At 40.4% G+C, this 26705-nt stretch overlaps 1 protein-coding gene and 1 long non-coding RNA gene across 2 annotated transcripts in view; one reads left to right on the top strand and one right to left on the bottom strand.

Moving 5' to 3' along the window:
- Positions 1–1788: 1788 nt before the first annotated feature.
- LOC133124977 (tropomyosin-like) overlaps positions 1789–26705 on the top strand; it is a 40326-nt gene continuing 15409 nt past the window's right edge. The window contains exons 1-11 of the mRNA XM_061236615.1: positions 1789–1840; positions 1952–2120; positions 11825–11935; positions 12042–12097; positions 12206–12374; positions 19991–20101; positions 20313–20368; positions 23797–23965; positions 24205–24315; positions 24893–24948; positions 25061–25223. Coding sequence (XP_061092599.1) covers positions 1812–1840; positions 1952–2120; positions 11825–11935; positions 12042–12097; positions 12206–12374; positions 19991–20101; positions 20313–20368; positions 23797–23965; positions 24205–24315; positions 24893–24948; positions 25061–25223 — 1200 coding nt within the window. The 5' untranslated portion in view covers positions 1789–1811. The remainder of the gene's footprint in view (positions 1841–1951; positions 2121–11824; positions 11936–12041; positions 12098–12205; positions 12375–19990; positions 20102–20312; positions 20369–23796; positions 23966–24204; positions 24316–24892; positions 24949–25060; positions 25224–26705) is intronic.
- LOC133124978 (uncharacterized) lies at positions 11699–12575 on the bottom strand. The gene is made up of 3 exons (XR_009708372.1): positions 12507–12575; positions 12184–12263; positions 11699–11827 (listed from the first exon to the last, which is right to left on the bottom strand). It is a non-coding gene; the product is annotated as an uncharacterized LOC133124978 (long non-coding RNA).

Raw genomic sequence — 26705 nt, 5'->3', positions numbered from 1 at the left:
GATTTATAAAGGAAAACTGGCGTGGGACGTGCGTATGCACTGTTTTATAAATCAGAATATCTTTTTGCGTACGCACGTCCTAGGTTTCATGCTTACGCAACCTTTTGACGTGAATCCTTAGCACAGTTTTATAAATGAGGCCCCTGCTCAGGAGTAATGAAGACTACAGGGAGAAGAGCAAGCAACTACGTTGAAGAGTCGATAGATGGTAAAACACAAATCGCTCTCCCCACTCTCATAAAATGTAACATGATGCCTGATGATAGATCAGAAATTCCCTCTCCTGAAGCTGTGCTTCACTATGTTCACTTCAAGGCAGTGGCTGATAAGATCCCAGCACTTGATCCAGATGCCGCGGACAAACGTGCTGCAAAATGGTCGCACATCATTTTTAAAACCCTGCACCAACAGTATGTATGTTGACGAGAGAGTTGAGCGACCTAAACAGAATTATAGTCTCCAAAGCAGCCTGGACACAGCCGTCTCATCTGAAAAGACAGACGACCTCGGTCTAAACGTGTTTGAGAGGACATGAGAGGATGACAAGATTGCCATATCTATTGAGAATACAGTCTTCCTCGAGACCATGGACAGGGATGTCTACACAGATGACCCAAACAGCTGGGTAGCGCCCTTACCTTTCCGCTCACCTCAACCTCACCTTCCCAATAATAGAGAACAAGCAGTCAAGCTTCTCTCTTCACTGCGGCGAACATTGGAACGCCATTTCTCCTTGGGCCAATCGATGTGTTCCTTGGCAAAATTTAACCGATTCGGCATATGCCCTTTTTTCAACAATGGTGCTTTATGGGGGCTGCTTGCTGATAGCTTAGATCAAACGTTTTCTGACTGTAACAGCACTTATAGGTAATTGTAGATCATCTTTGATCTTTCTGGAGCTGATTAATTGCCTTTGCCATCTGACTATTCCTCGATCCGTTTTAACAATAGTTGCTTGTTTTCTTCCACTTGTGTCAGATTTTTGTTGCCATTTTAAAGCATATGAGATCATTTTAGCAGAGCATCCTATAATTTGCTGCACTTGTTTCTACATTTTCCCCCCTCCAACTTTTTAATCAAATTATGTTGTTCTTTCGAACAGTGTTTTGAATGGCCCATTTTACTTCTCAATTCAGAAGGAAATATATTTTATAACGATGTGTGAAACATTTGCTTCCCTTCTTCCTTAATAAAGGACAATTAATGCCACCTGTTTTTTCACAGAATGAATGAATTCTCTAATTAAACTCCACGCTGCTATTATGTTGAACACGCCCCTTTCAATGAATGAGTCAATTACTCAGAACAAGCATGTTATGACAGTTGGGTCTGTTGTGTTTCTATTACACTACTAAATCTACAAGTAAAGTATTTGCCATGCAGAAATATCACTACTAATAATAACAGTGGTTCATCAGGTTACTGATGTTGTACTGCTATTTTTTTCAACATGACTGTATATGTCACTGTGCAAACGTCATTAAATGTGCAGTTCCATTAACAAGCCTATGGTTAAAAGAAAGGACAAAGTTTCAAATTAAAATGATGCTAATTTCCAGGATACATTTTTTATTATAATCCGATTTTCATTTGTTTTTTAAAAATGGAAAATAAACCCCCAAAATTCCCCCCAAAAACGTAATAAAAAATAAACTCCAAAAATGACAAGCCTTATGTATTATGTATTTTGACAGGTACAGTTACATATGAATAAGAGCACAATAGCAATATTAAGTAACTGATTTCTGTGTAAAAGTTCCTTTTATAATTGCATTTCATTTCAGGACAAAGTAATTGAACGTCTGCAGCTAATGGTTGAGGATCTGGGAGAGACGTCAGAGTAAGACTGTGTTACAAATACAATCGCAGACAGCAGTAGTCATAAAGTATTAATATTATCTTTGAACCGACACATGAAGCAATCTGACCTCTGACTCTTTCGCATGACCAGGAGCCTACGGCAGGCCATGGACAAAGGAGAGGACGAGACGGAAGCTGTGAAGAGGAAATTAATTGACACAGAGGAAACCTTGGATAAAGTACTGAAAGAGAAGGAGTCCGTGCAGGAAGTTAACACTCAACTCAGAGATAACCTTAACAAAGCCCAGCAGGATATCCAGGTGAGTAGGGAAAAAGGTAAAGGAAGTTCATACCTCATTTTCCTGGCAAAGATAGAGCAGTATCCTTACACAATTGAAGCATCAATACATTTTTTATTATTAATCACAAAAACTATATATATTTTAAAGGTAATTTCTGACTTCTGGTAATTTCTTCTCTGTGTTGAAATTGATCGGCCTTAACACTAACATCTGGCGGCTCTCCATCAAGGTGTATCAGCATAGATCTGCTGCAGCCCGGTCGGTATATGACATACAAGTGTTATGGCCAGATGACTTGGTTGGAGCATCTCCGAAATGGCAAGGCTTGTAAGATGCTCCCGTACCACCCACAAGTAAATTGTATTGGAGAAGGAGGCAGACTGAGAGTGGGATAAGGTTGGTAGAGGGATTAAGATAAGAAATAAATAGCAAAATCCCAACTCCACACACAAAGGTACTCTCAAAGAGCCTAATTCAGGGAGTTCTCTGTACAGTAGGCTACATTGGCAATTTTGAATATTTGTCAATAATCAGGTGTGCACTCGCTTGGTTTTCCTCCTACCTCTCTGGTCGCTCCTACCAGGTGACTTGGAGGGGCTCAGTCTCCGACCCTCACCCCCTACGAACTGGAGTCCCGCAGGGCTTAGTTCTTGGGCCTCTCCTCTTCTCGCTATACACCATGTCTCTTGGTTCTGTTATCTCTTCCCATGGCTTTTCTTATCATTCTTACGCTGATGACACCCAACTCTTTATTTCCTTCCCCCCCGACACCCAAGTCACCACACGGATCTCTGCCTGCTTGGCTGATATCTCTGCGTGGATGGCTTCCCACCACCTGAAGCTCAACCTTGCCAAAACTGAGCTTCTCTACATCCCTGCTAAGTCCTCTCCGTCAATCGACCTCTCATTGACTGTTGAGGACTTTGTAGTTTCCTCCTCCCGTACGGCAAAGAATCTTGGGGTGACTCTTGATAACTGCCTCACCCTGGGTCCACAAGTATCCTCCACTGCCAGAACCTGCAGGTTCTTTCTCTATAATATACGCCGTATCCGTCATCTCCTGACTGAGAAAGCCACCCAGCTCCTAGTCCAGGCGCTCGTCATTTCCCGCCTGGATTACTGCAACTCCCTCCTAGCCGGTCTCCCAGCGTGTGCCATCAAGCCCCTCCAGCTGGTCCAGAATGCTGCAGCCCGCCCGATCACCAGTCAGCCCAGGTCGGCTCATGTCACCCCGCTTCTCATTGGCCTCCACTGGCTTCCTATTGCCGCACGCATCCGTTTCAAGGCCCTAGTGTTGGAATTTCAGGCTGCTAAGGGGACTGCCCCACCTTACATACAATCCCTGATCACTCCCTACTCCCCAGCTAGACCACTCCGGTCTGCCAGCTCTGGTCGCCTTATGGTCCCCTCTCTACATGCACCTGTCGAGCTGCACGTTCACGCCTGTTTTCCGTTCTGGTTCCTCAGTGGTGGAATGACTTGCCTACCACTGTCAGAACAGCAGAATCCCTCCCCCTATTTCGACGCAGACTCAAAACCCACCTTTTCAAACTCTACCTTAGTCCTCAGTCCTGATTTCCCCTGCCCCTCCTTCCTGATATCCCTATCCTTGTCTAACCCCCCCCCCCCCCCCAAAAAAAAAAAAAAAAAAAAAAAATGCACTTATGATGACAACTATGTTTAGAACAGCATTTCATGTGTATTTTGCTAGTTCTGGATGTGATGCTTTGACTTATGGTAGAACCTATGTACTTGTAAATCGCTTTGGATTAAAAGCGTCTGCCAAATGACTAAAATGTAAATGTAAATGCACAATAACGAATGAATGGGAATGAATGGGGAGACAGACAGACTATGGAAAGCACAGAGGGAAACAAAAGGCGGAAACGTTGGGGACTGATACATAAAACAGAACTGAAAACACAGATCATGACAATATTAAAGCTGAAGATAATATACTTACCGATTTTGCACTTTTACAAAGATACATTTTTATCATGCTTCATTTCCAACATGTCCTTGTGTCATTTTTTGACACTCTTTCAGCAGAGCTTGTCCACAACTGTTCCTGTATGAAGCATATAATAGAAAAAAAATGTGTATGTTACGTACAATTACATTGGGTTTGATTGGGGGCTGGCAAATCTACAAAGAAACCTTAGATCAGTGTATATGGGCTTGCTGGCTGTTACATTGCCGTTACGTAAAAAAAAAAAAAGGGGGGGGGGGCAATTGCGCATTCACTAAATTTTTCCTGAAAACCATAGGTGAAGTGAAGTGAAGTGAAATACAAGTTTAATCTCCAGTCTAAAGGAAATTGTGTCATTCCATCACTTCCTGTTTCACTAGATTATACAAATGAGGTAACAAGCATGCAAAATCTCTTTGTCAACTGTTACGGCCCAACCTCTCCCATGGAGCATGAGGGCACAGTTGGACTGCAACCTATAACTAAATTACTAATAACAAAAGTACAAATTAAAAAAACTTAAAAAGCTGCCTTCACAACTGACTCTTCACAGTCTCTTCCAAAAAGTCTCTTTTTCCAACTGCAGAAACTTCCAGGGGGACGTAACACAACAATATCATGGCAAAAGCCAAAGAACTGTCCATTCAGAAGGCACAGATTTGTGATTGACCATCACAAGTCAGGTAATGGGTACAAAATAAATACAGTGGTTTCGTGTTTCATTTGGCAGTTTTCTTATGTGGTAAGAATTTCACTGGCCGGGAATAAATACTTGCGAGGTTCCGACAGTAGGGGCAGTTACATTGCATTTCATCTTGTGACAGGTGGAGCAGTTGTCGTGTCTAGGAAACGACAGAGTCCAAATCTTCAATTTGTCGAAAAACATCTTCACGAGGGAAAAGACGACACCACGGCAGCAAGTTCTTCAGGAAAATCTGACTTTATTAGCACACGTGCATAAAGCCGGATCAGTTCTCCAGAACTGAACCCCGACTGTCATTTTTACACCCATTTTATACAGTTACTCTGCAACTTTTTTAATGACCATATTCATTACTTCTGTTTGTCTCACTGTCATTTTCTCATACCTCAAAGGAAATTTCCCCAATTGGGAGTTTCCATCATCTCAATATACGAGTGGAAAAACACTAGCTCTTATGTCATTTTTAATGAACCTATTCATCACTGGTATTTGTCTCCCTGTCATAATCTCTCCTTGGACTCTCTCCAAACTTTGACTTCATACAAGCCAGAAGTTAGTGCCCTCCACCATCTCAACACACTCTTCAGGTGCCCCTCTCCGCGGCGCCTTAAGGGATCTACAAAGGACATCCAGCCAATAGCTGAGTGTAAATCATCCTCCAACTCTTCTACAGTCAGTCCTTTTAATCTATCCAATAAATTATCAGATTATAATCAGGAAGGCCCTGAAAGCCTCTTAATATTCTTTCGGTATTGACATCCCTTCCGTTTTCCTTATCTTTTTGCTTTAGCCAGGCATTGTGCCCCTCCCCTGTAGGGTTGGGGTATTCCCCGACTGCTCGCTCAGCATGTTGAATCTCCTCCAAGGTTATGCTGGAACTCATTCTATGCATAGCCTCAGTCAGAACTTTAACCTTGCTCCTTAAAACCCTAAATCTAAGTCCCCCGACTTCAGACTCCTCTACTGACAAGTATGGCTGCTCATTATCTCTGAACCACATATTTTTCCTTTTACGGGCGTTCTTGCTACCACCTCAATGGCGGGTGCGAGGGGTTAACAATGCATTCCTTCCTAACCCATCCCCCGTCAATCTCTCATCAGGGGGGCCTAGGGCCGGGTCCTCGACAACTCCACCTACAACTCCTCCTCAAACCTCTTTCTGGCAAATCACCCACACTGTTCTTATCGTAACTCCTCCCAAAGCTCCTCCCACAACGTCATTGTGGCAAATCACCAACGGTCCTTATGCTCTGCCAACTCTGTACAAAGTTCAGGGCGTTCTGCCAACTACGAACAAAGTTCAAGACTCCCCCTGTCCTCACTTCACCCCGCACCTGCTCTTGGCAAACTACCAGACCTCATAAAGTTCTGGATGCCCCCCCTCTAACACACACGTCATCCATACACGTCACTCTGTATCTTTCGCTTTTATAAGACGAACTAAGCAGCAGTAATCATTGAAAATATACAGACATACTAAACATTTCATTAATATTCACTTATAAACTTTTCTAATATACAGACATACAAAACATTTGATTAATTATTCTCTAAGGGAGTAAATGTACGTTTCATTCTTTGCTCTCATTTCAACAGTTTTCACTGTGGTTTCTTATGTTTTCATAAGCTCAGCTACAATGAATGTTCTCGGTTCATTTGATTTGATAATGAGCAGCGTACATGGGATATAGTGAGTATAAGTCACTTGCATATAGATACACTTCTGGCATAAAACATTGAGAGTCCCGGAGAAATCAGCTGTAAAGTCATATCTCGCTCTGCCAGTGTCCTTGACAGTTCGAGACGCCTCCCCCCCAGCTGGCTGGCTCACTGTGTAATTCTAGCACAATTTAGCAGTTAATCAGTTTGAAACTATACAGGGTACATATCATACTTTAATATGGATATATTGATACACTTTTAGCATATATCGTCGAGAGTTTTGGAGGAACCAGCCTGCTCACTAAGGTGGAGTCTGATTTTGACTTGTGATTGTTTATCATGCTTTTAGGAGGGAGATCTTTTTTTCTGTGAATTTTCCCCTACACAGTCATTTGTAGGAAGATGACCCAGTATCCAAAGTGATTTGCTTTTCACACAACCACCATCAGGTGGCTTGTGGCACTATCTTGTTTTCAGTTAAATTATTGTCAATTAATACATGGTAGCACAGTAGCTAACCTACAATATGACTACAGTATCAACCATGTGTTTTACACATATTTTTGCGAAATTGTAAAAAAACAGAACTCTTCTCCATTCAGAGTAGTAGGTCGGAATTTCCAGGTTGAAAATTCCAACTTCTGACCTCCAAGCATTCCAGGTGCACTCCACAAAAAGCAAACAGTGTGGCAAGTGTGTAACTATTTGAACTGTCCGCATTCTGCACTGATCAAACAACAGAAATATACCAGTAACATTACTTGATAACTATGCACACGTCTATAAGCTATTAATTTTCCCGACGCAGCTAACTAACAGCATTGGTGACATGTTTGACATCCATTTCCATGCATCACAGATTTTGATAGATCCCTGTATCATTTTTTCATTTGTTATTCATTTCTGTTACACTGGTAAAAGAAATGGCCATTTTTGAAAATTGAAAAGAAAGAAAAACCTGGTTTTTCAAAAACCTTTCAGATCAAAGTGAGGTTTCTAAACAAATGCATAAAAAGAGGGTTATTGGACTGATAAAATTAAAGACTGGTAAAGTTGTTAATGGGCATATTTCATATCGCTATGGTAAAAGCTTATTCTCCAGCAAAGCAGTATACCATAACTTCCGGTTGTATTTAGGGTAGGCATCCAAACTAGAGATGGAGGGTGTCAGGCTAAACTATGCAAGACAATCTAGATAGCTTGCTAAGTAACATAATGGAGTTCATGTCTTCATTTCAAGATCAACCAAAATTTTACATGAATGATGTTCACCAACTGACAGATTTACACAATAAAAGGGTCAAAACTAAAGCAAGGATATAAGCATATTTATAGGTTTAGTCTATATATCACTGCACATAAAAGTGTCGGACAAAATGAAAAACAAAATGCTTCCCAGAAATATATGTTATGCTCATTCATTAAACATAGTTTAATTCTGTTTTGGAGCATTGTAGCTAATGTCAGCTCTGCAATAGGGTATATCTTCCACTGCAGCACTTCAACCTCATTAGCACTGGCATCTTGTATATAACTTTTAAAGATTTAAATCAATCCTATAGTGAGAGTTCTTCTGTTTATCAATGGTGCGATTTTTGGTGCCGTTCACCGTAATCGAGTGCTGTTAAAACGGTCTATATTCTAAAGCTATATTTTTCCCTCCCGATATGAAGTTAAGAAGCTTTATAATATATTCCTTGTAAAGTTGCATCCCTGTCCAGGTTTAGAAGCAAATATCAACAGCTAACATCAGCTAGCTAACTTGTATGTTTAACAAACATGTGTTTACAGAACGTTAAGTTAGTGTTTGTACTGAGCTAACGTTAACACAATCCACATTTCAATAACACTACCTGTTCCGAATACATTGTATTACAGACTTTATATTGCAGTCTGGAACATCTCCACCCTGCACCACATATTTACAATGTAACATACAGTACTAAGTCTTTGGCACCCTTGACTTTATTATATATACACACCTGGACAAAATTGTTGGTACCCCTCTGTTAATGAAAGAAAAACCCACAATGGTCACTGAAATAACTTGAAACTTACAAAAGTAATAATAAATAAAAATTTACTGAGAATTAAGCAATGAAAATCAGACATTGCTTTTGAATTGTGGTTCAACAGAATCATTTAAAAAAATAAACTCATGAAACAGGCCTGGACAAAAATGATGGTACCCCTAGAAAAGATTGAAAATAATTTGACCATAGGGACATGTTAAACTAAGGTGTGTCCTCTAATTAGCATCACAGGTGTCTTCAAACTTGTAATCAGTCAGTCTGCCTATTTAAAGGGTGACAAGTAGTCACTGTGCTGTTTGGTGACATGGTGTGTACCACACTAAACATGGACCACAGAAAGCGAAGGAGAGAGTTGTCTGAGGAGATTAGAAAGAAAATTATAGACAAGCATGTGAAAGGTAAAGGCTATAAGACCATCTCCAAGCAGCTTGATGTTCCTGTGACTACAGTTGCACATATTATTCAGAAGTTTAAGGTCCACGGGACTGTAGCCAACCTCCCTGGACGTGGCCGCAAGAGGAAAATTGATGACAAATTGAAGAGACGGATAATACGAATGGTAACCAAAGAGCCCAGAACAACCTCCAAAGAAATTAAAGGTGAACTCCAAGGTCAAGGTACATCAGTGTCAGATCGCACCATCCGTCGTTGTTTGAGCCAAAGTGGACTTCATGGGAGACGACCAAGGAGGACACCACTGTTGAAAGCAAATCATAAAAAAACGAGACTGGAATTTGCCAAAATGCATATTGACAAGTCACAAAGCTTCTGGGAGAATGTCCTTTGGACAGATGAGACAAAACTGGAGCTTTTTGGCAAGGCACATCAACTCTATGTTCACAGATGCAAAAATGAAGCATACCAAGAAAAGAACACTGTCTCTACTGTGAAACATGGAGGAGGCTCGGTTATGTTCTGCTTTGCTGCATCTGGCACAGGGTGTCTTGAATCTGTGCAGGGTACAATGAAATCTCAAGACTATCAAGGCATTCTGGAGAGAAATGTGCTGCCTAGTGTCAGAAAGCTTGGTCTCAGTCGCAGGTCATGGGTCTTCCAACAGGATAATGACCCAAAACACACAGCTAAAAACACCCAAGAATGGCTAAGAGCAAAACATTGGACTATTCTGAAGTGGCCTTCTATGAGCCCTGATCTAAATCCTATTGAACATCTGTGGAAGGAGCTGAAACATGCCGTCTCGAGAAGGCACCCTTCAAACCTGAGACAACTGGAGCAGTTTGCTCACAAGGAGTGGGCCAAAATACCCGTTGACAGGTGCAGAAGTCTCATTGACAGTTACAGAAATCGTTTGATTGCAGTGATTGCCTCAAAAGGTTGTGCAACAAAATATTAAGTGTTAGTATAAAAGAACACATTTGAGATTTCCAAATATTCATTTTCCAAAATATTTGATTTTACAGAGACATTTTTGTATTTAATTTAAAAAAGTAACATATTACTGTAAGCAGTTGACAACTTTTTACATAAAAACTCTGTCTGAGATCAAAAGCAAAATACAAACCAAAGTCTGCAGAAGAACTGTGGCAAGTTCTCTAACATTTTCTGGATTCTCGTTTATGACCCCTGCCTGCTTCTCTGGACTCTTCTCTTGTTTCCTCCCACAGTCCAAAGACATGCACGTTAGACTGATTGGAGAGTCTAAATTGCCCGTAGGTATGAGTGTGTGAGTGAATGGTGTGTGTGCCCTGAGATAGACTGGCGACCTGTCCAGGGTGTATTCCTGCCTTTCGCCCAATGTATGCTTGGATAGGCTCCAGCCCCCCTGCGACCCTGATCAGGATAAGCGGGTTCAGATAATGGATGGATGGATGGATGGATGTTGTTGTTCTGGGAGGCCACAGTCATATGTGAAGAGTGTGTACAGCAGGGGACAGCACACAGCCCCCTGCTGTACACACTCTTCATATGAGAGGGCAGAAATGGAAATTGGCAAAGGAGAAATTCCGTACAGATATTAGGAAGTACAGCAAGTTATTTTTCAATGTGTGGAATAGCTTGCCAGTACATGCACTGGAGGCAGAAACACTGGGGTTTTCAAGACCAGGCCTGATACGGTGTTTAGACACAATTTAGCTTTAGGAAAACTAGGCAATAGGTACACTTAGAGGTAGGAAAAGGTAAGCATTGCTGGGCTGAATGGCCTGTTCTTGCCGTTATGTTATGTTATGTTATGTTATGCAGTCTGACAGGCTGTGTCAGGTTTGGGGGACAGAGGAACCAATCACAGACTCAGTGGTATGATAAAAATGGCACGTTTAATGAAGTAAATGGGGCAAATCCAAAATGTAATCCAGGGACAGGCAATGGTCGAAATCCAGGCAGGCAGGTACTGCTTGGGTAGGCAGAAAACAGGCAGGGTTCAATAACAAGAAAAATCCAAAAAGAGCAAAACTAGACAGAATAACACAATGGCAGAAGTATGGGGACACGAAGGCTAGAACCAGGGGAAAGGAATACAAGGTGTACAGGCTAGGAAGTTTCTGTTTCACTAGCAAAGTATAAACAGCCTTGTAAGTATAGACAGGTATAAATACACAGGGGAATGAGACAACCTAGGCGGGGCATGGGAGTGAGGGCGGTCTAACAAATAGACATCAGGTGAGAAACATGAAAGGGCAATAATACAATAATGAGGGATTCACTAAGATGCAGACTGGATTCAGAAAGACACACATGACATACAACCGGTTCCGGACTAGGGAGTGGACAATTGCACAGAGTTAAGGAACGTAGTCATAGGGGAGAGCAGGTGCAAACACTTTGCTGAATCAAGGCAAGCAATTTATGGATAGAACAGGGAGGCAGAATTATAGAGCATTATAGAAGTAGAGAGTTAGTGTGTTAGTTTACATGATTAAATCACAACTACCCAAAACTAGTGACTGTTGTTAGTTAGTTAGTTAGTTAGACAGACAATTAGTGTGTTAATATAAATTTAATACTGTACAAAATCTATGTTAGTAGTTATTAGTAGATTAGTCTTCAAACATGAAGGAAGATAAAGCAGGTAGTAAGAGAAAACGAGACTAAGAAGGAATCGTGGGAAACCGGGAAATTCCAAAACCACCCGAATAGTGAATCACGCAGACAGGGATGTGACTTGGGCTCAGAACTACATAAAGACACAGACATCACAGGGGAAGACGAGTGGAATGAATAAGAATGTAAACAGAAAACCAGACATGATAATGAAAAATAATACATTTACAAGAAGAACAGACAGAACTCAGGATCATGACAGGCTGGCTGGTTTCTCCATCTGTGTGTAGTATCTGACAGATTTATCTCATGTCTTCACTTATGTGTGATGGTTGACTGGCCAGTCTCTTCCCAGGCCCTGCAGCGTATGATAGAGAAGTCAAACCAGGAACTAGAAGAGCTGCGAGGGAAACTGAGTGATTATATTATGAACATGTCCTGCCTTGAGGAGCAGCTATCCTACAAAGTAAGTCTTTTCAGTTGGAGCAGTGAGAATGTTTTAATTATTTAATAACAAAATGTTTACATTCATTTCTGCTGTAATAAATTCTTTTTTGAATTTCTTATTTTAGGACAACGTTATTGATAGCATGCAGATGATGATTCAGGAGCAGGAGGAAATTATAAAGTGAGACAAGATGAGTCTATGTCCGGGGATGTTAAACTGTTACATTTCTACAGCAGTAGGATTGAAGGGAGATGATTATACTTGACCCCTGATGGCTTCTATGTGCAGGAATATGGAGCAGGCCATCAACCGAGGGCAGCAGGATTTGGCAGCTGTGGAAAGGAACCTGAATGACATGGAAGAAAAACTAGACACTATTATGAATGAGAAGGAGGCCATGCTGCTAGCAAACACTGAGCTCAGAGGGAACCTGGAAAAGGCCAGTTCAGATGCCCAGGTGAGTGAGTCAGTTAACGCTTTGTGCAGATGCCAATCCTCCCTCATTTCAGCACAGTCCATAAGTATTTGATATAATATTGATGAATAAATATGAATTGCAGATTGTCAGCTTTAATTTAAGGGTATTTACATCAGTTGATCCTTTTAGAAATTGCATCCCTTTATGTACATAGTCCACCCATTTTAGGTTACCATAACCAGCCCTTCGTGCAGGTATGGCCTCAGCTGTGACTGCTATTATTATTGCAATCACGGTAGCTGTGGCTAATTACCTCGTTATGAGGGCTGCAAGAGGAATGGGATTTGAATTAAGACACAATTGGGGTTTGGGAGCTGAATGATGAAAACTGCATAGGAGATTTTAGTTAAATAATTTTGTCAATTATTTTCGTTCAGACGATTTTGGTTTCAAGTTTTTCTTTGTTTTAAACTTTTGTTCTATTTTAAAAAAAACCCAAGCCCTGCATCACAGTTCTTATATGCTCAAATCAAATCCATTTTCACCTAGATTTTTTGTATTTGCAGCACTTTATTCATTGCTAATGTAGAAAAAAAAAAACTAGTAAATGGTATCTTGCTTCATTAAATTTTTCACCTAATGTTGTGTTACACCTTGTAAGCAACTCAATTACCAGTCATTATCACACGTTTTTATTTTTTTGGAAATATTAGTCTCATTCATTTGAAATGCTACTTTTTTTGGTAAAATAAGCACAATTTATGTGTTTGACTTTAGTAAAGACCGGTGGGAAACTTTTAAAATAATTATTACAGACTGGTATGTGCCAAAGAGTGTCTTGAGGGGTGAACCATACCAAGATAGACCCAAATATCCTGTAGTGTGCACATAGCATTAGAATCACTCTAATGCTGGAGTCCCAAATAAAACATTCCCACATTCAAGCACATTTGTAATTTATGTGGTCTTGCAGATCATACCATATTGGTATTTATTGCCAAATGTCATTTATTTAATTAAAAAAGGTATCAAACATCCATATCACTTTGTGAAAATCTAAACGTAAACGTAATTCAGTCAAGACAACTCACATATTTAAGTACACATATTAATGAATATGTAAGCACATGATTTTAGGTTTGGTGCTGAATGGATCTGCTTCAGGTACTACCGTGCATGCATAATCCTGCACTACCCTATCAATAAGGAGCACATTACAACATATCGGATTTTCACGCACACTGGTCTCGAGAGCAAAGAATGGTGAAAAAATACATTTTAAAAAATCCAGTGAGCAGCAGTTCTGCAGACAGAAACACCATGTTAATGAGAGACGTCAGAGGAGAATGGCCAGACTGGTCAAAGCTGACAGGAAGGTGACAGTAACGCAAATAACACATTACAGCAGTGGTATGCAGAAGAGCATCTCTGAACACACAATGCATCATAACTGTAAGTGGATAGGTTACAGCAGTAGAAGTCTAAAAAAATAAGTCTAATAAATACCTAATAAAGTGCTCGGTGAGTGGTACAGTCCGTTTACTGCTAAGCTACATATTAACAAATACATGGGCTCATGAAGGCGTCTCTGAATGGATATTACTGCTATTGAAACTGAATTGTGGACAGACGTGCTCTTTAGTGTGCTGCCTAACAAGGAGGCATCTGATAGTTAAGTTGTGTTTTGTAGTTCTTTCAATCAATAAGACAGGATAAAAGGGGTGGTGGTATTGTCACTATCTTTTCTGATCAGTTTTGTTGCTCTGAAATTGATCTGGGTAAATTGTCATCTTTTGAATACCTCACTATTGTGTTGAAAGCTGATTCAAATGTGCTTATTTTAACAATATACAGACCATCCAAGCAATCCTCAGTATTTCATCCTAAATTCTCAGAGCTTTTGTCCACTATTCTTACTAATTATGGCCGAATAATCCTTAGTGGAGATTTAAATATTCCTATCAAAAATGACTCATGGGCTATGGAGCTTGTGAATCTCTTAGACAGCCTAAGACTAACGCAACATGTTACCGAAGCTACCCACGAATTGGGCAACACACTCGATCTGGTAATATCACATGGGATAAAGATTGAGAATGTTCTAGTATCTGACATTACTGTCTCCGATCATTACTGTGTATTCTTTGATGCTGTTAAGTACACCTTGCAACAAAATAAAATGTATTACTTAAAAAAGGTATCTAGACTCCAGCAGAAACAAAATTCTGTGTTGTTGCAAACTCATTCAGCCCATGTATTGAACATTTCTCGATAAACGAAATGGCTTTCAATAATAATTTGAGAAGAGCTCTAGACACTGTTGCACCAGTTAAAACTAAAAAGAGGCTAAAAACGAAAAAAATATTGCCGTGGTTAAATAGTACTATACAAGATCTTAAGAGAGTAATGGAGTGCCCACAGAAAAATGGCAGAATCAGCCTTCTTTTATTATGCAACTAAAATATGGAACACTCTACCTAAAGAAATCAGAGAGGTGGGCTCAGTGGACCTTTTTAAACAGTGTTTGAAAACATATCTTTTTAACCTGGTTTTTAACTAATTAGTAATGCCTTTTGCTTTAACCATTTTTATTTGTATTATGTTACTGTTTTTATGCTTTATCATTTCTTTCATTATTTGTGCTCTGTAATCTGTCTAGTGTGTCCTTTTTATAATTTTTTATTCTTCTGTCTTATTGTCAAAGCACTCTGAGCTGCTTCCAATGCATGAAAAGTACTTTATAAATAAAGTTATTATTATTATTATTATTATTATTATTATTATTATTATTATTATGTACAGCAGAGTACCTGCTGCTTGCTGATAGATCAGGATGACCATACAGACATCCCTCCAGTACAGAGACGGACCAGGACTGTGATCCTGGATCAGTCATTGACCTTATGATAGTAGACTATATGTACACCTGCACCTGTTCAAATCAATATCCCCGTTAACTACTGCAGAAGCAACACCGGGATCAGAAAAGGACATGTTACTTAATGTCCAGCAACCACCTGTCTTATTTTTGCATTTTTTAAAATATGCATGCAAATTGAAATGCTCCCATTTGAGGCTGATTGACGCCCTTATTATTGCACCTAGTGAAGGAATCAGAAGCAGCCTATGACTGTCATCATGATTTTGAGCTTGGCTTTGAGAACTTAACAAGCTGCCATGCTAACTGCCTGAGTTTAGTACAAAATGAGTGTAACTGGCATTGGTCATGAACAGAGGCTACATAGCAAGATGAAATTGAATGCCTGTAATTTCATGAAGCCAAATTTAACAAATATACTAATTCTCTTTTGTATGTTCCCCCAAAACTGTGAGTTTGCATGAAATCTTTAAAGATTTACCTGAACTGCATCAAAAGAATAAAATTACGCTTTATTTCCTCTGAATAGTGACTAGTGGCACTGTCATGGGTTACCTTGGTCTTTTAAAAGATGTGTTGTGAAGACTGTTTTCTTCTCTATACTGAAAAGAAAGCAGGAACTTCTGGTATTTAGGATTACAGTGAGGTGTTGTTTATTTCCTCGCCCTGTCTTATTTTCCTTTCCCTCACCTGTACTCTCACTCTGAGATGCGCAGTTTTCCGGGCTGCTGTCTGTTTCTGTCTCATCCCTCCTCCGGGTATTTTGCTTTATTTCTTGCCTCCGTTTCTGGGGACACCAAGAACAACAGCACCATCTAATGGTCAGAAGAAAAACATAACGTCTGACCAATATTTTAGCTACAGGGCTACCTTTTTCAGCCCCCGGTCAGCATATTACAGTGTCAAGTGTGTGCAGTGCTTTACCTACAGTGACTCAATTTTTTTTATCCAGTAAAGGCGTGTCATTAGTGGTGAATTGATTAAATGGGGGGCACAAATATGAACAAGTTGGACTATATACTTTGCTAATCATCTGTTTTATTAAAAAAATTTTCTCCAAATGTAGTAGCCTCTAATTCAATTCAAGTTAGTGTTACACCCCGCCCTCTGGTGGGCCGAGGAAGAGCAACACACCTTCTTCAAGACGTCTCATCTCTCTAATTATGTCCGTGGTTCCAAGGCTGAGGCGCTTATTGTGCCGCGCTCAGCTAACCTCCCTCTGGAGCGGCGAGCCAATTATGCCACTCCACGTGAGCCGGCCAAACTTGGCTTTTGACAGGACTGGGAATCAAACCCCGGTCCCCGATGTGCAACTGCAGCGAACTGCAACCGCAAGTCTGCTGCATCTTAGCCTGTTGCGCCACCGTGGCCCCCTAATCATCTGTTTTCTAAGATGTATGTTGAGGAAATACTCAAAATTGTCAGGGCTTAGAACACATGGAATGGCTGAGCGACTAAGAATCAGGAAACTATAAGGGGAGCGGGTTCTACTATAAGGACCAAACACAACCGAGTTCAGTTCTAAAAGTTACCGACAAGACGTGGGATAACCACTAATATTTTCTGGGGGCATCCCTAGAGACAAGGCTAATAAATAATTAGCAATCTAATTCACTGATGAAGCAGGATTACTTTAAAAAGAGAGAGGAACCCATGAAACACATTAACCCTCTAATTCACCTGTTGCAGCAGGAATACTACAGAGGTAGTGTCACGACTACCTAGCTCACAGTAGCAATGACATAGGGGAGACCACACCGATTCAAAGTTCAAATCAGAATCATTTATTAAATCATATGCTTCCAAAAGATCAGTAAGTGTAGGCAAACAAAAATGTTGTGAAAGTCAGCATAATGTAATGAAATGCAAAAAGAGAGGTGAGCTGCAGCCAGCCCTCGTAGCACAGGGCCAGAGCAGCAATGAGAGAGAGAGAGAGCGAGCTGCCATGGAGGAACTGGTTTTAAACTCCCCCCCCAATCATTAGTCAATTAGCCACAATGGCTACCAGCTCCCCCTGCAGACCGATAGGGAGAGACTCCGAAATGTAATATGTGAAGCCAGGTAGAATGAGGCGGACCCAGCATGGCAAAGCCAGGCGTGACAGGTAGAAAGTGTACACAAAGTCAGCAACCACAGATAATTGCCAAAATGCTCACCTAGGCTCAACTGACCATGCTGGAGCCCTACAAAAAAGGGAGCTGAAAACACGAGCAGCTCTCCCACTGAGAGCCATGGGCTATCGGAGGTTCCCACCACTATCAGCCAAGACGGGCTTCAACTCCAAGACACGTGTAGTAACCTAAGAGTAATATATAATACAGACCTGCACTAAGAAGGAAACGAAAAGCATAAGCCCCTCGGGTATGAGGCATATGCGGACGTAACCTAACAATGCAATCCGCTACAAGGATCTACAACAGGTCCCCAAACTATTGGAGCGCAAACTCCGGCAGCAGTGAATTGAGACATAGTGTTATACATACAATGACTTACATAAGTCTTACGAAAACAAACATAATAAATATTAAAAGTGAAAAAACTGAAAAACCATCCACTTTAACTCAGCCTACAGCTAGGGAGGAGGACAACCGAAAAATTTATTTCCGGAAATCAACATGAATATTATGATAAAAATTTCAGTTTAACCTTAAATTAACGTGTTGTGGACAATAATTCTGCTTAGGTGGAATTTGAATGTGATGAAATTACTGTTTTTGTGGCTTTTAAGCGCTCATTTTACCAGCATTCCATCAAGGTTAAATGCTGGACCCCGACGGCACCGAAAAACGGGCAGATTTCACCCAACATTCCATTGTTTACATTTATGGAGCTCGAAAATGGTGATGCAACAATAGCGCTCTTACATGGCAGTTGGTGGCAGTTCGAACTCTCAGAATTGTGACTGTAGCCAGGTCAATATTTTCGCTGGATACTCGGTATGTCCAGCCTTATAAGTCCAAAGTCCCTGGTTACTTTTTAATAGTTTCAATGGATTTTGACAATAGACATGTCAGACTTCAATCATGTTAACGCTCTTGAGTGTGCGTCTACGTTTAAGTAGCAAATAACCGTGTTGTATCCTTCTAATGTAATTTACATAGCAACTTAACTCTCGGATCACGCCGAATCACTGATAGCAACAAGATAAATTAATGACGATTCAGAAAATTCAGAAACTTTTAAAGATTTAAATAAATCCTATGGTGGGACTTTTGCGATTTATGGACGGTGCGACAGAAATATTCGGTGCCGTTGAACGAAATCGAATGCTTTTATTTCTATCGTTCGAATGACCAAGTGCCGTTAAAAAGCAAATTTTATGGCTTTGTGCTATTCGCGTATGCTAGCTACATCATGATAACCTCGTACAGGGACCAGTAAAGGCTTAGAACACGCTAGCACTTAGTTATTGTAAGTTTGATAACCTATACTGTGAAGTAAAAAAGTGGACAAATTACGTTTTCTGCGAGAAATGTATTGGCGAACTCACGTGCACAAACAGCAGTCTACATTCTAAAGCTCCACTTTGTCCTCCCTACTACAGCTCCTTACTTGACAAAGGCAGCTGTTAAAACAAGGTGGAAAAATAAACTAGGTGGACGCACAGCATGAGAGTATGCGTACAGCAAAGGGTGCAATAAAACTCAAACCCTGCACAACATAAAAGGTGAAGGTGAACAGGACAGACTATCCTCACTACACTAAAGTGCTGAAGAGTTGCTGGGTGTTCAGATCCCAAATACCTTGACACAGGTAACTGGGACTCTTCAGTCACACCTCACAAAATGCACAAATGAGAAATAAAAACAATGTGCTATGGGGATTGGAATAAAATTATATTTTATCTAGATCTGACAAACAAGCCCTGATTAACCAAGACGCGGGACTTCAATGGAAAGACATGCAGCTGACCTTCAACGGCAATCAGACCATGCACGGCAGACAAATGGAATCAGTAGTCAGTATGAGGGTATTAATAATGTGATAGCCAAAGTAAACTAATCATCAAATTGGCAAAAATGACAAGTGTGCCCTCTGACGGTTGTGCCTAGGAATTACTCAGAATAGAGCTGAGAACCGTGACAGGAAACAATAAACAGGTGCAATGCATAATGGACAGAAAACAGAACTACAGAAAGCCATGAGGGATATAAAAGGTGAAATGTTATGAAAACAGACAAAAACTGAAAACAGGAAAACACAGATTATGACACAAAGTAAAAACAAAACAATGTGCAGCTTAGACGTTGTGTTTCTTGGTGTGAACAAAAGTGCTCCTTTAAATATTTATATTTATAATTTCTGCAGGTCCTGGAGGTAGACGTGATCATTTAAAAAAAAATTATTTTGAATGCTATTCACTTATGAGTATCTGCTTATATGTATTATATAATGAAATATTAAGTGTTTATAGGCAGTTTATACAGTTTAAAGCATTTTTAATCATGAAAAAACTGGTTTAATCAGGTGGGTTTAATGTTGTGGCTGATTGGTGTTTGTGCATATCATGTACTTGTGTCTGCTTTTGGTTGTGTCTGCTCTGCTGTGTTTTTACATTTCTTCATTGAAGTCACTTTTTGGGAACCACATTGAAAACGTTATTTTAAGAAAAGTGCTTTATAAATACAATAATAATAATAATTGTTGTTAATAATAGTAATAACAATAACAACAAATATAGATTATTATTATTATTATTATTATTATTATTATTATTATTATTATTAATAATAATAATAATAATAATACAGTATTCCATTGTTTGGTCTCTCCCCAGGCTCTGCAGCGTGAGATAGAGGAATGTAAGCAGGAAGTTCAGAATCTGCAGGGAAATCTACAGGAGTGTGAAATTGACATTTCCTGCCTGGAGGAGCAGCTGTCATACAAAGTAAGTATGGATCCAGTGAGAGGGAACAGGCATACATATAGTACATGCTAGCATACAGACTTCCAAGTAAACAAGTATACAGGCAAACAGGCATGCAGGCAAACAGGTATACAGAGGCATTCAGGTAAATATTCAAGTTAATTGAATCGTTAGGGAAAATTTGCATTTGTGTGTACTACTGTGTTCAGTCTGTGATTTAATTACATCACAGGATAAATTCATTGGACATCTGGAACTCACAGTCAAGACCCTACAGACTTCAGCAGAGTAAGACCTGTAAAGTATGAAATGGAGATTTTACTGTACTGCGTTGTGTTCCAGTGCGCCCCCAATTTATTCACATGACATGCTTGCATTACAGGCATTCTGCCAATGCTCTTATTCAGAACAACTTACTCAATTTTTGCCTTTATACAGTTGCATATACTGTATACTAATGCAGTTTAGGCTTTAGTATACCGCATTTAGCAGTTGCTTAATCCTGTATTTAGCTGTATTTAGCATTTGCTTAATCAGGGGTACAACGGTAATGTCCTCCCTTGGAATCAAACCAGCCATTTTTCTTGTCTTTTTTATCAAACTTTACTTCTGCAGTACAGTGAGCAGTACAATGCTGAGTTTACTGGGTACGATACTGTCATGTATCATAGACTGTTAAGTGTATTGTAGACTGTACAAAATTTCATCAGCACACAAATATCTGATTCCCAGTACATGTAGAGTGAGCCAAGACAGTGGGATAGCACAGTTTATTGAATGTCGCCATGAGGTCACAACCAGTGGAAGGTTCATAGGATGTAATGAGTAATGAAATAGCCCAGTGGTTCTCAACAAGGTCTGCCTCAAAAGAGGGCCTCAGGGATCTGCCTGGGTGGTCTTGAGATGATAGGAAATTTTTGAAATTATTGATTATTTATTCAGCTATATAGATAACACAGGGCGAGCAATTAATAGCATTTAAAACACAAGATCACAACCTATGTTATGTTCAAACAGTGGAAAGTAATTATATTTCAATACATTAGCTCTCAGAATGGGGGTTGAGTATTCCTGGGATTTTCGCATGATTTTTACACTAGTCTCTAGAGTTTGCATAGAATGGTGCAAAAACAATAAAAAATCCAGTGAGCAGCAGTTCTGTAGACAGAACGTGTTAATGAGAGACGTCAGAGGAGAATGTCCAGACTGGTCAAAGCTGACCAGAAGGTGACAGTAACGCAAATAACAAGACATTACAGCAGTGGTATGCAGAAGAGCATCTCTGAACACACAACGCATCATAACTGTAAGTGGATAGGTTACAGCAGTAGAAAATAAGTCTAATACATACCTAATAAAGTTCTTGGTGAGTGTATATTGGAACATAGCCTATTAATCAGAATGACATGCATAGAAATTATTGCAAAAAAACATGGCAAAATGAGCAGTAGTATACCTGGAGTAGCTAATATGTTGTTATTCATTCTTTATTGATTTAATTTGTATGCTTCATTATTTTAGATTAACACATGTGCAGTGTAGCCTATTTACTAGTTTTTGATAGCTTAAAAAAGAGATGGCTAGCGTACTGTGCACTGAACTGGTCATCCAAGGAAAACAACAGCAGTTGATGACAGAAACATTGTGAGAGCTTTGAAGAAAACCCCCAAAACATCAGTCAGTGGCATCACAGAGAATTGAAAGAGGTGGCAGTAAAAACATGAAAAGTATCACAAAAGAAGAATGCAACAGTTTGGTGACATCAATGGGTTGCAGGCTTGATGCAGTTACTGCAAGCAAGGGATATGCTACCAAATATGTGTATTTACTTTAATTTAGTTAAATACGCTCTGTTCCAATACTTCTGCTCACATAAAAATTGGGTGGTCTAATACCAAAGGTGCTATTGTAAGGCGGGAATGATTAAAATCTGGTATTATCACTCTGATAGGGTGGCAATATGTGGCTGTAAAGTAATTTAACCCCAGGAGCATATACCGTTAGCCCCCATCTTCTCAGCACCCATACGGGCAGGAGCCTGTGGGGGAAAAACTCATGCATTGTTCCCAAAACAGCTGTCTTCCTGAACCCCCTGTAAAGGATGCAATCAGGCTCCCCTGCACACCGTGCACGTAACTTCTATATACAGGGTGTCAGTAGCCAGACCCTCATATGTAGCTTTTATTACCAGGTATGACTTTTTAAGAATCCGTGATTTGGTTTCTTTTGGAGTACTTTTATGTATATTTTATTTGGAATTTCAATGTGATTAAGTACGTACCCTGCCTGGTCAAATAAAATGTTTAAACTTGATCTGTGTGGTTTCGCTTACTGACACTCAATGTTACACAGGGAATGCTTGGTTACCCCCTAGAGTTGGTCTAGGGAGGACGTAAATTTACACTTAATGTATCATGGCGTATTGCACCCGTAGACCTCTGTCGGTAAATCACTCGCCTCAGCGTGGTAGTTCATTCATGTCGAGAACAGTCGTAGCTAATGTTGGTCTTCTTGGGTCCATGAGCTGCAAACAGACATACCCAAAAGTAGCTATTGCTGCGACCTCTGAAATGACTGCAGATATCTAGCCAGCTCGTGAGACGTGCACATAATGCGCGATGTGACATGCGGTGGAACCAGCAGAAGACTGTTCAGAAGAGTAACTCTCAGTACAGGATTGCCATAGCGATCAAGTCAAAATTATAAATAAGACATCTACCAAAGGTAGATAACTAATCAAAATTATTATTCAAATGGAGTCAGACAACGAAGGTGAATGTATTGGCCCTATTGTGGAGATTCTTGGTCAGCCCGGACCAGTAGAGAGTGGAAGGCAGAGTGGTACCACTGTCTTTGTATTGTGGTTTATTTATTGGCTGATCTAGACTCTCCGCATAGCAGCCACTAATATTTAACCCTCCTAATATTCTTCCAGCAACCCCAGAAGAACAAGCACGCAAATACCTTCGGCCCTCGCTAAATTCCGTCATTTTGTTCTAAGTAGTTTAACACATCTAGGTGTACATACAAGGAAATACAAGCTGAAATTCTGAACTCTTGTCTCCTGTTCATCTTTTTATCTCAACCCCAAATTTATTCAGTGTATTACAAAAACGAAGAAATTGGCCTTGCTGTTCCAGTACTATTGGAGGGGACTGTATGCCGAGATCTGTTCAATATATCATAAAAATAAATCCAATGTAAACACAGTGGAATAATGCTTGTGTTGGCCTCAGCGAGAATCTTAACTTTCAAACACATTTTCTGGATTGAAAAAGAGTTAAGAAATGCTTATTTTATTAACATTTGATTGGGAGGAGTGCTTTTTTCCCAGCTTCGACCCAAGCCACCGCAAAGGTTTTAAGTAAAGCCCCATTAAAATTGCACAATTCAGTACACATTCCAGTTTTTGTATTACACTTTTCACACAGAATAAATATCACAAAGCATTTCAGACTCAGATCCCAGGCGTCTAATTGGAATGGCTGAGATAGACCTCCTTTGATTGAAAACTTTACAGCAAAAAGCATGTTGTAGGCAATGTTCCATTAACTCTTCTGTCCCGCTGTCTTGGGTCACTGCATGTACTGGGGCACTGATATTTGCATACTGCCCAGTCTACTATGGTGCAATAAAGTTTTTGTGGACTCAGCAGTGTGCTTATATTCTGACAGCAGTAACACTGCTCTATACATTCAATTATTTCTACTTTGCAGGAATCAGCAGCAGGCTATGAACAAAGGTGACTGGGAGCTGGAATATGTTCAAAGGAAATTCTCCAAAATGGAGGAGGATCTGGCTGCAGTCATCAGTGAGAAAGAGGCTGTGTTGGAAGAGACCACTGACCTAAAAAATGACCTTGAAAAGGCCAAGATGGAGAATCAGGTGAGTGGGAAAGATATGGGAAGTGCCTGCTCAGTAGAACACAAGAGTAGGATCCAACTCAACATATCAACTTGTATCATTTACAAATTAACCAGCTAAGCATCAGCTATTTGGGTCCACTTTGTAGCTGCAAACATTGCTAAAGAATGAAACCAATGAAAGACTCTTGATATTTCCCAGAGTGTGGCCTTGAAAGTATTTTTCTGTGTGTTAATTCTCAATGCTCATTCCCTCACCAGGCCTTGCAGATCAAGCTTGATGGGTCCAACCATGAATGCGAGATGTTCCACAGGAAGCTCCGGGACCTTTTCACTGAATGTTCTAACACCAAGAAGCTCCTGTCCTCCAAAGTCAGGCCTGACACTCATTGTGCTGCACTATTATTCAGCACAAAGTAATGTTAAACTGGCATTGCAGCAAGCAACTAGTCTGTTAGGTCCAGTCAATATTATGGATGTTATGCATTTCAAGTTGAAATGCAATAGTATGTTGCAATTGTCATAGGCCACAGCTTACTGTAACAACTGCAGCATCACAACACTACATGAATATAAACTCAATACAAACTATATTTCCTTGGTACAAACTAACATCTCACTACTTTTAACCAAATATTTTTATTTATTATTAATGGCATTTGTCAGACGCTCTTATTCAGAGCGACGTACCGTTGATTAGACTAAGCAGGAGACAATCCTCCCCTGAAGCAATGCAGGGTTAAGGGCCTTGCTCAAGGGCCCAACAGCTGTGCGGATCTTATTGTGGCTACACTGGAGATCAAACCACCCACCTTGCGGGTCCCAGTCATGCACCTTAACCACTATGCTGCAGGCTGCCCCCTACATCACATCACCACATCACCACATCACACTGTCCAGTTGGCCAGTCCTGTTCTATTTTGCCATTTGTGATTTAATTGTGTTTTAGGAGAAAGTTATTGGACGTTTGCAACTCACAGTTGAGGAAATCGAACAATCAACAAAGTAAGACTCAATCTTACTGTTAAAGTGTGTGGAGTAGCATTAAAAGGATGAGTGTTACTTTCAGTCATAACTCATGGAAGAAGCTAACTCCAGGTGCCCTCTGTGTGCTCAGGAGTCAGCAGCAGGTCTTGAGAGTGCGGGATCAGGAGCTGGAGGCTGTGCATAAGAAATTGGCTGACACAGAGGACAATCTGGCCATTGTAATGAAGGCAAAGGAGGCCATGCCACCTGTGAATAGCTTCTTTACAGGCAAGAAAGGCCAACTGGACAACCAGGTGAATGGGGAGAGAGGGAACAGCAGTGTGTATATATGAGTACAGGCCAGACCAGACCAGTCCGTTTGTTTCAGCAGAACAGACCAGAGCTGTGAGGTACTGTATAGTGAAGATTTTCTTGCACCAGCACCAGTGCAGTAGCTGGCTGGTCCAAGACTTCTTAGCATTGACTGGATAATCTCAATCTGGACGCAGGGGACCTCTCTACCACTTTAGTACACATTCTGGGCATGCTTGGAATTATCATTTGCATGTGAAATATGTGACCCGACACGAGCTTCAGATACATGTCGAGCTCTCAGCCATTTCACAGGGAAGAGAGAACAAGCCAACCAAAAGGGACTAGGCGAGAGTCAAAGTGGAGAAATATGAGACAATGGTCACACACAAAATCCAATCCTTGTGCTGGCTACTAGGTGGGCTATCGTCACAAGTAGAACAATAACCTTTAAGATAACAATAAGGATATAGGCAATCAAAGTTGCATACACTACAATGATTAGCCTATTATAAATGTAGCAGAAATGGTAACAATAAATTTGGATAGCACAGCGAGCTATTTTTTTTCATGCAAGCAGGAATGCTCAAAGTATTTTTAGCCAGCGTCTTTCACTGACACTTATTTGAAAATTGACATTCTGTCCTGTGTACATCACTCGGTTACGGTATGGCATTTAATTCATACAGTTACCTTGTTCAATGAAAGCGATCCAGATTATAAGTTAGTCATAGAAAGGGCTGAAATATGGGCATGCAACTGTGCCTTTTATTTTAGAAAACAAATACAGTAGTATGAGATTAAATGGTTGTCCTTCCAAATGACACTTCACAGAACGATACAGTGGAACATTGTGGAACAATATCATACAGTTGGTCTGCTTGTGAAACTTTGTATCATGTAGGAGTGATTCCTGTACCTAGGGTAGGTACTACATGCTGCCTTTCGACAAGTGTGCACTTTAGTATTACATTTACATTTTTGTCATTTAGCAGACGCTTTTAATCCAAAGCAACTTACAAGTGCATAGGTTCTTCCACAAGTTAAAGCATCACATCCATAACTAGTAAAATACACATGAAGTGTGTAATTTTTTTTTTTTTGGGGTGGTTAGACAAGAGGGATAGGGATATCAGAAAGGGGGGCGGGGGAAATCAGGAGGGAGGACTAAGGTACAGTTTGAAAAGGTGTGTTTTTAGTCTGCGTCGAAATAGGGGGAGGGATTCTGCTGTCCTGACAGAGGTAGGCAAGTCATTCCACCACTGAGGAACCAGAATGGAAAACAGGCGCGAACGTGCAGCTCGCCCGCCAGGTGCACGTAGAGAGGGAACCATAAGACGACCAGAGCTGGCAGACCGGAGTGGTCTAGCTGGGGAGTAGGGAGTGATTAAGGATTGTATGTAAGGTGGGGCAGTCCCCTGAGCAGCCTGAAATGCCAACACTAGGGCCTTGAATCGGATGCGTGCGGCAATAGGAAGCCAGTG

This window comes from Conger conger, chromosome 3 (assembly GCF_963514075.1).
Source record: "Conger conger chromosome 3, fConCon1.1, whole genome shotgun sequence".
Classification (NCBI taxonomy): domain Eukaryota; kingdom Metazoa; phylum Chordata; class Actinopteri; order Anguilliformes; family Congridae; genus Conger; species Conger conger.
This window is presented reverse-complemented; position numbering and strand designations above follow the sequence as displayed.